General features: G+C 35.3%; 1 protein-coding gene across 1 annotated transcript; it reads right to left on the minus strand.

The window, feature by feature from the left end:
* Positions 1-3886: 3886 nt before the first annotated feature.
* On the minus strand, positions 3887-7058 carry LOC148846259 (subtilisin-like serine-protease S). Its single transcript, XM_088955675.1, has 4 exons — positions 6890-7058; positions 6635-6772; positions 6401-6512; positions 3887-4276 (listed from the first exon to the last, which is right to left on the minus strand). Exons 1-4 carry the CDS (start codon positions 6921-6923, stop codon positions 4270-4272), a joined length of 291 nt encoding a protein of 96 aa, XP_088811801.1. The 5' UTR covers positions 6924-7058; the 3' UTR covers positions 3887-4269.
* Positions 7059-9072: the final 2014 nt, after the last annotated feature.

The following is a 9072-nucleotide window of genomic DNA, read 5'->3' on the forward strand; positions in this document are numbered from 1 at the left end:
TTATTTATATGTCAAAATAAAACTTAAAACTTTTATATTTTATATAAAATAACAAGTATTTAATATAAAAATAAAATATACTTGTGTATATATAACATCTTTTTTAATATATAAAAATATGGATATTATATATATTATATATTTAAAAATATATATTATATTATACTTTGGGTAAGGCTCAAACCTGGCCTAGAATTTTTTGGGTTGTGGGCTTAGGCCTAAGTTGAACTTGCACACAAAAATATGAGCCTGGGCCTTCAAATTTACAAGTTGGGCCAGATCTTGTGTCATCAACCAATTTTTACATAGTCCCTTTATCCTACCTCTTTGAACCCTCCTTTTAGACCCCAAAACTTGAAAACACTACCAGATCTACTTGAGAGTTTCTAAAACCTATAATTTCCTACTATGACACAATCCACGAGACAAATAAAAATCTTGAGATCAACATCAACATTTGATCAGACATCACCCTCAGACTTGGGAAATTATATGTTAATTTTCATGACTAAGTTCCAAAGATCCACAATTTGTCATGCCAAATTCCTTTTTAACAGGCCCGATCTATGTGACTTTCAAACTCTGACTCTCCAAAATCAAATCCAACACATTCATCACCTCAAGATCATTAGGATACAATCAATTAGCAAATCCCATTGTAAATCTATAACGATCACCAACAAAAATACTAAGATCTCATATTGATGGCCTTGAATGATTCCAAGATCTACCATTTCTTTCTTATATCAGAACCATTCACTTGATTCCTCACTTTAATCTATGCTTACCCACCAAATTTCAGCTCAGAATTCCCTTATTTAATCTACCATAAAGCCTAAATCCTATTTCAACAAATCTCATTACTTAGACCTTATCATCCAACATCCCAACTCCATTTGACTAATCAGACCTCATTACTGTGTTCGAAGATCCAAAAAACCTTGGCTTGTCAAATTTCACTACCAAACTCCCCCATTTAACTGTTAAAAAAGTGAGATTCCATTTCGAGTTTTTTCGTTAATTGATAAATCATTGACCACTAAATCAGTTAATCCACACCTTTGATCAAAGATCCGTAGTTTCCAATAGATTCAAGATGTTCAAAAGTGCTTACCCACCAAATCTCATCCCAAAATTCCTCCTTTGATCCTTCATCACGTGAAGATTTTATTTCAGTAAATCTCGTTGATCTAAACTTTTTCAGCCTTAGATCTCTATCATCCCAACCATATTTGACCAATCAGATTTACCATTGTGCTCAGAGACCCAAAAATCCCCAGTATGTCAAATTTCATGCTAAGTTCACTCATTTGACAATTGAACTAGAAATATACAATTTTGACACACCAAATTAAATCGTTGCATCATCTATCCCAACTTAAAAACTCAAAAGGGTGATGGCTAATGTCAAACCCATTCTTGACCTGTTTAAACACATGGAGTAACGAAATTAAGCCTGAAAGACCCAAAAAGCCCAAAAACCTAAAGATACCCTCATTTAAATCTAAGAAAAGACAAAATAGTATTTCTAAGTGGCTTAAATTTACATTTTATGCCATTGACAAACCCAAATATGATGCTTCAACGTTTGACACACCCTAAGATCCCATTGGATGCACATTACCTATACAAACCACCCGTAAATCGAACAAAATCTTTCACCAAAGAAGAAAGTTTTATTGAACACCATTTTCTTTGAAAAATCCTTTCCTATTTTCATGTAAAAGCTCTCTTGAAGCCCAAACCTTTTGATTGGACGAATTTTAAATCTCTTCCCCTCATTTTCTCTACAAATAGTGGCCCAACTTGAGCTTGAGGAAGGGCAAACAACATAAAGGGAATTTTCCCTAGCCTCTACAATGCCTCCATTTTACTTGAATCCCAAAGCCTATGAATATCAAGCCTTAAATCTGTCGCTCCTACTTAATTGCTCGTCCAAGCTTTACTTGAACTTGTTATAGCTTCCAGAAAGCTCCCTCAAGGTCGTACATAAGAGGTAAGCCTCTCATTTTGTTATTTGAACTAGAAGTTATAATCTCTATTTTTCATCTAGTTTTAGTTTGTTGGAAGTCTGAAACCATGGGAAATTCGCATTCCTAGCTTCCAAACTAAGAAAAAGAGGTAAAGATGTGAGGGTCTTAGGGAAATTAGTACCTAAAACCCAATAACATCACCTCATATTGGTTTCGGAAGAAACCACAAGCGTTTCGCAAGATTGCAAGAATTTTAACAATCATTTTCACTGTTTTTTCTTTAGAATTTGAGCCTAAATCATTCCTGTGTTAGGTTACTATAGCAGCTTGGTGAAGGGGTGCCTAATACTTTCCCTTTCCCAATTATTTGGAACCCAAAAACTCTCGGTTAAGTGTCTTTCCCGATTAAGGACAAAGTCACTATCACGGCCTAGAATCAATTTTTAAGAATCTAAAAGTGAGGGCCCATTTTATCTGAGAAATGGGTTATGACTCCATTTCTTTAAGCCAGCCATGAGATTTCCGGAGCTCACAACTAGTGACCCCATTGGGGATTTGTGCTTAGGACCTTTACTGGGAGTCATTTGGGCTCAATTGTGCACCTAGTTGTTGTACACTGTTAAGACTTGAAAGTTTAAAGGTTATTGGAATGCGAATTGAAATCATGTATGCATTAGATAAGCTCGGTGCAATAGACCTTTCTAGTGATCTGAAATTGCATCTCAACAACGCCTAGTGAGTTGAAATTGCATCTTAGTACAACAAACCTCCCTAACAGTTTGAAATCGTACCTTTTTTTAACCTCATTGCACCTCCATTAGCCAAATCATACCTCCATTCATCATCTTCGTTATCTAAAATATCAAAATCGTACTTTCTTTCTTCACCATCGCAACCCATAACATCAAAATCACACTTTATTTCATCACCATCGCAATCCAAAATGTCAAAATCCCAACTTCATCCAATTGCATCACAACCTGGAAGTCTAAAATTGCACCTTAAAAATCTTCCATCGCACCTTAGAAAGCTTCCATCACACCTCTGTAACACCTTAGAACATCCCCATCACAGTTCACACCCAAGCTTTACCGCACTTGGCTTTTAGTACCCTTGCTTTATTTCCTTTTTTGGTTTTTTGGCTTTTTTGGATTTTCCCATTCTTAAAAAGAAAAACTACAAATCTCTCTATTTCTATACATTTGACTATGCTTAGCTTTATCTCTAAGTAATTGTAAATGGTAGTCATTTGCTTTGTTTTCTTTTCATCTTTAGTTTCTTGTTTAGCTTCCTTTCTATCTTTAGATTCTTTTAACAAGAATTAAAAGAAATTAGCTTCTCTAAGATCCTCAAATGTGGCCACCTAGAAACTTATAGGATTACTTGTAAACCTAAACATGAGGTTTTATTCCCACCTTATTCTTTATTGTCCTTTTATCTATCTTGCATGCTTGAAAACTCACATTTACACACTCTCATATAAATAGTATTAAAGTCTCATTTTACTAAATTAGAGGAAGGATAGTAAGTACATGCCTCTAGACTTTTGGTCCTTAAAGGTTCCACCAAAACCTTGAAACTAGCCATCAACCAAAGAAACCCACTTGTCCATGGGTGGAGGTTCGAAGGCTAACGACTTGGTTGGAACCTTTGAGTCTATACCCCAACAAACCTCCCTAAAACTGCCGCTATAGTCTTTACCAGCAGTCGATAAATTGCTGCTAAAAGAACTGTCGCTAGACGTTCTAGCGGCAGTTTTCGTGGCTGCCGGTATAAATGTTAAATTGTCGCTAAAGTGTACTTATTTTTTTTTCAAATGACCGTTTTTTTTTTTTATTTTCTTCAAATTACCTGTTTTCTCTATATTCATTTAAACCGGAATAAAATACAAAATAATAAAAAAAGACATCAATTACAATAAAATTTAAAAAACCATTCTCCATTCAAAAATATTTGAATTACAAATACATCTTAATTTCAATTTGATAAATTCTTGGTTTGTACAAGAATTCAATAGGATCTGAATTGAACCAAACTCTCTTCTTCCACCCCTCCTGTTTCCAACCACTTGTACTGATCGTACCGACTAACTCGCCCACGGAGCTCTTGTGGTAGCAACCTCGTGTTTCCAACTTTTTCTTTCCACCTGTTTTCTTTCTCTTGTTTTGAACTTCTCTCACTTTCTTGCTATCAACTCATACTTAATCAGAATTTCTTAGACCTGTTTTACTTCTCTGGAGAACAGCCATTCCAGCTGCACCAATAGCTTTCCTTAGTTGAACTACATCCTCTGTGATTATTCCCTGTTATAACAAATTGGTTAAAGAATATTAAAGACAATATTACAGGTACCAAATATATTGACCAAAATAATCCAAAGTGCCTTTTAGGAGTTGAAACAAAGACAAGTGCAAGAATTATTTGATATATATTTAATGATACCTTTTCTCATCTCACATTGCTTTTAGTTAAGAAACTCCAATACTTGAAAAGAAGCACTAGTAATCTCATGCTGACAGTTTTTAGCTGAAACCTTTGACACTTGGACCTTATGCACGTCCATCAAATATATGGAAAGATAAATTTTATGAAAGATGTAGTAAGCTCATTATGCTATAATATTAAAACACCCCTAGATTCCGAACCATGCTAAGGGACCACAGGAATGTAAATCTTATATGTACATGTTCTTGACTCAGGATTTTGTAAACAGTAACACAATTTTAATTTTATACCACCAGGGTTTGACTTCACAGAATGAAATTAAGGATGGCATCAAATAATGCCTATTATATACCACCACGTCTTCTACTATTATATTGATCCTTCCAGCAGCCTTGAAGATGGCATCAAATAATGCTTTCCTTTGTCCAGCCTTGAGTCGAAAAGAAGAAAAGGGGAGCGGAAGAAGGCATTCAATTACTTGACAAGCTAAAGAAGAAACCACTAGAAATAAGCTTTCATAGACTTGACATTCCATCTTCCAACCATTGCATTCTTTGATTCTGCACAGTTGTGCAGTTAAAATAATGATAATATACTTATATGGAAAAGAGCAACTCAATCTACATAATTGTAAATGGTCTTACCAGAAGGAAAAGAGCAACTTAATGTCTTTCTACCTGCTACAGTAACTGAATGATCAGAAGTCCAAGTAATCGGACAAATACTTCTACTGCTTCCAACAAGGGGAGTATGTTCCTCTTGATATTTTCTCTCTGGGCATTCCCCTGTTCCTTGGTTTAATGAAACACATAATTGTATGTATGTGCTAGAAAACACAGATTTTCAAGAAGATGATTTATTGCTAGAACAACAGACTGAAACTAGAAAACCAGCTCTTATGACCCCATATACTGTTGAAAAAATAGGAATAAAGACATTCAAAAATAAGATAGTTTACACCACAAAAATTCATGACATAATATATGCTATAGTACTGTCCTATTGCTAAGGATGGATACCTTATCTGTCATATTAAAACACCTTCTGTATTTTTCTTCAAAATCATTTTGTTTCTCATTGAGTAAACCAGTCAGTAGATTTCCTGAAATTTAGAGAGATTTCTTTGGAATTTGTTACAATAAATAATAAAATAAGATCATAGTAAGCCAAATTCTGCATAGATGCAAAATTATTGATAATGAAGAGTGGATTATTTCTATGGAATTCTAGGATTGTCCAAATAGAGTAGCCATCTAGACCTATGAATGGTCCCAAGTCCTGGGTTTGGGGAATGCTCTTCATTTTCTTGTGCTTTATGGATTGGTCTCGTGCTCGCGACTAATTACTGTTTCTAATGGTATCATTCTATCATATACTGGCTCAGAGTAGATGCCTTTTTCCTTTTTTTATAAATGGTAAACAGAATTTTATTAGTTGAAAACAGATGGCAGGATTCCTTAACATCAGGTATACATATGGGAAAACAAAGAGATTAACCGGACTCCTAGAGTTCTTGTGTCGAATGCAAGAAGCTGTACTGGAAGTAGGGTTTATTCGATGCTCACTGAAATCCATTTACATCACTTTTATTCCTCTAGAAAAAGCATAATATCTTCTGGAATACCTTGTACCTCTGGTTTTTTCCCTCCATCATCCGCAAAGTAAAAGTTGTATTCTGGAAACTTTATGGAAAAAAAGTATTGGCAATGCAGTGAGATGACAACTAATCATTTTATTCTCCCAGGATGATGTTTTGATTTGTCATTTCCAAGAGGCTGACTAGTTGCCCACAAAAAACCCAATACTCAAGATCTTGATGGGATTCGAAGTTTATAATTAAGTTTGATGGGATTTAATCATAGAACTAGCTAGAATTTGCAGCAAAAAAAGCAAATTAACAGAAAGAGAAGGCAAGACTACAAGATGGTATATCTTGATCAGTCTTCAACACTGTAACTTAAACAAGTATTCACACATACTACCTGTTACAGTTTGCCAATGTAAAATGATCACCAGTGACACATTCTCCCATAAATCTCTTGGGCACAGGCCCTAAGCCTCTACCATTGAAGCTCTTTGATTCAGGCCAAATTCCTGCCAATTAAAAAAAAAAACAAATAAGCACCGGTATAGAGAGAGAGAGAGGAGAGAGAGAGACCATCAACAGCAGCCAAAAGCTCATGATGATGATAGTTAAAAGAAATAATTAAGCACACCAATGATAATATCCGACTTCATGTCAAGGGGAAATTGGTTGTATTGGTGAATAGAATCAACTCCCAAGAACTCCCAAAAATGTGTGGTCTGAAGATGATATGTCCGGCTCTCGAAGACGAAAACAACTGATTCAATCTCTGCAGCATCGGTACTTAACTATTGGTTACGGGGTGGGTCAGCAATAAGAGAATAATTTATTTTACAATCTTAGTCTGTTATTAAGCCTTTCCCAAATAAACTCAAGTCAATCTTACCAGAAAGTTTCTTTAATTGTTCTGGGGTGAGCATGGCAGAGAAGCCCCTGAAGCTCTTTTGGTGTATAATGGTGAACTACTGCCTGTTGTGATCCATCCATACTTGAAAAGCAAAATGGGAATCATATAAACATTAGGTATTCTAAATCTATTGATAACAGTTACAGCAAATAATCGTGGCAACCCAGAAAATAAGAATTGGGCGCATGATTGCAGCTGATGCGATGCGGTCTCATAGCCTGTTTAGATCTTGATGTGCTGTCTCATAGCTTATGAGTTTCTAAAAGTATTTGGTATCAATATGGATCCAGTATCATGCTTTCTCAAAGTGTCAGATTTAGTGAGGTATGCCTAGGGGTGGATTCGAGCCGAGTCGAGCCGAATAGTATGAGGCTCGAGCTCAGTTCGAGTTAGAACTTTGAGTTCAAGTTCAGCTTGATTCAAAAATTCATAAGTTCGATCTCAATTTTGAGAAAAAATATTTTATAAAAATAAAAGATTATATGTAAAAATATTTTTTATTTAATATTAAAAAAATAAGAATTATAATAATTAATATTATAATATTTTTATTATATATATTATTTTCTATAATTTTATTATATATATATATATATTCGAGCCGGCTCACAAGCTTCATTAACCGAGTTCTAGTAGGCTCAAACTCGGCTCGTTTCATAATTGGACCAGTGAATTGGGTTCGAGCTTGAACTCGAGCTTAATTGAAACCGAGACAATGATAATATGCTATGTATCCAGTACTTTCATTCAATCTATAAGGCATTGTCTCAAAGAATATAGAGACAGCAGATATCTTCTTGGTGTCAGTCTGCATAAAACCAAAAGACAAAATGAAACTTACAATAAACAAACCTCAACCAAGAATATACTACGACCAGTAACAGTTCAGTGTCTGAAATGGAAAATAATTCCTTGAAATCATTTAGTGTATTTAATGGTTGAATTCATTCAGAACAATAAGATATTAAATAAACTCTTGATTATTTGTGATCCTTTAATTGTACACTTGGAATTTTCATGTCATTTCCGTTTCAGGTATTTCCTAGGTATAGTTAAGTACTTCCAGATTTTACAAGCTAACTTGAACCTTTTTTTGGCCAAATTTGTTCAATCAAATATTCCCCATTAATAAGAGGGCTGGCTGCCTTACAAAGAAAACTTTAGTTAAAGAAAATTCAAGTAGTTGCTTTAAATGAAGTTGGTCACTTGTATCAGATGGTTAACACACAACCAAGACATAATAGGATTTTAGAAAAACAAAGTGGCCAGGTAACCTCCTTTGAGCAAGTTATACCCAGTAAGATAGATTTAGAAGGTAAACGTTTAGTCCACACAACAGCACTAGACAATATTATTTGCACTAATCTCTAGGGGGCAAACTAATATTTCCAATTTAGCTGGGAAAAATGGAATGTTATAAGCACCTGATAGCCATGCGAAAGATGTCCACCATGTGGAAGATCAAGTGCCATGATTCTTTAATGAGTTTTCAACAATGCAGTGTGTACTTGGAAATTAGTAGGGGATCCAGATAGCGATTGAACATTAACTGCAGGAAATAAAGTAAGCCAAGCATTCCAAACGGGAGGTTAGTTAAAAAATAACATAAACTATAGATAGAGAACTAATTGGCCTATTGTAGACGCTGAAACAAAGGCTTCAAACAGCACAATATCACATTTTGCAGGATCCAACCGAAATGCTTCCAAGGCACGCTTCTGGCATAAGGATTCTGCCATGTCAATGTACCTGGAGGATGCAGTTTACACAGTTTGATATCAGATCCAACCAAGAAATATGAAAATAAAGGATAAACCATAAATGGACAATAGAGATAAATTGGGGAGGGGGTATTTACTTACTCGTTTCCTCCATAATATCTAGCACCAGGATATCCTTCATTGTATTTATTGGTCATGATAGATGATGGAGGGTGATTCGACCCGAACTCCTGATTAGGCGATACGTGGATATGATTCAGAGTAAGTGATAGCTCAGCATGACAGTTTGGCCACAATTCGGCATAACGAGTTCGGACCCCATCAAAACAGCTTGCTACCAAATGGCTTGTTGCAAGGCAGCTCGCTATTGGAGTTCGCTACAAGGGAGCTTACTACAAGGGAGCTCTCTACAAGGGAGCTCGCTATTGAGCAACCCAGAGC

This window comes from Nelumbo lutea, chromosome 7 (genome assembly GCF_056320005.1).
Source record: "Nelumbo lutea isolate HS-2025 chromosome 7, American lotus-T2T, whole genome shotgun sequence".
In the NCBI taxonomy this organism is placed as follows: Eukaryota; Viridiplantae; Streptophyta; class Magnoliopsida; order Proteales; family Nelumbonaceae; genus Nelumbo; species Nelumbo lutea.

Excerpts from the sequence above, each read along its gene's own strand:
- LOC148846259 (XM_088955675.1), bottom strand. The coding sequence starts at position 6,923 with ATGCTCACCCCAGAACAATTAAAGAAACTTTCTG. Across the intron at positions 6,773-6,889 it reads ACAATTAAAGAAACTTTCTG|AGATTGAATCAGTTGTTTTC; the intron begins GTAAGATTGACT and ends CCGATGCTGCAG. Across the intron at positions 6,513-6,634 it reads GAAGTCGGATATTATCATTG|GAATTTGGCCTGAATCAAAG; the intron begins GTGTGCTTAATT and ends TTTAATTGGCAG.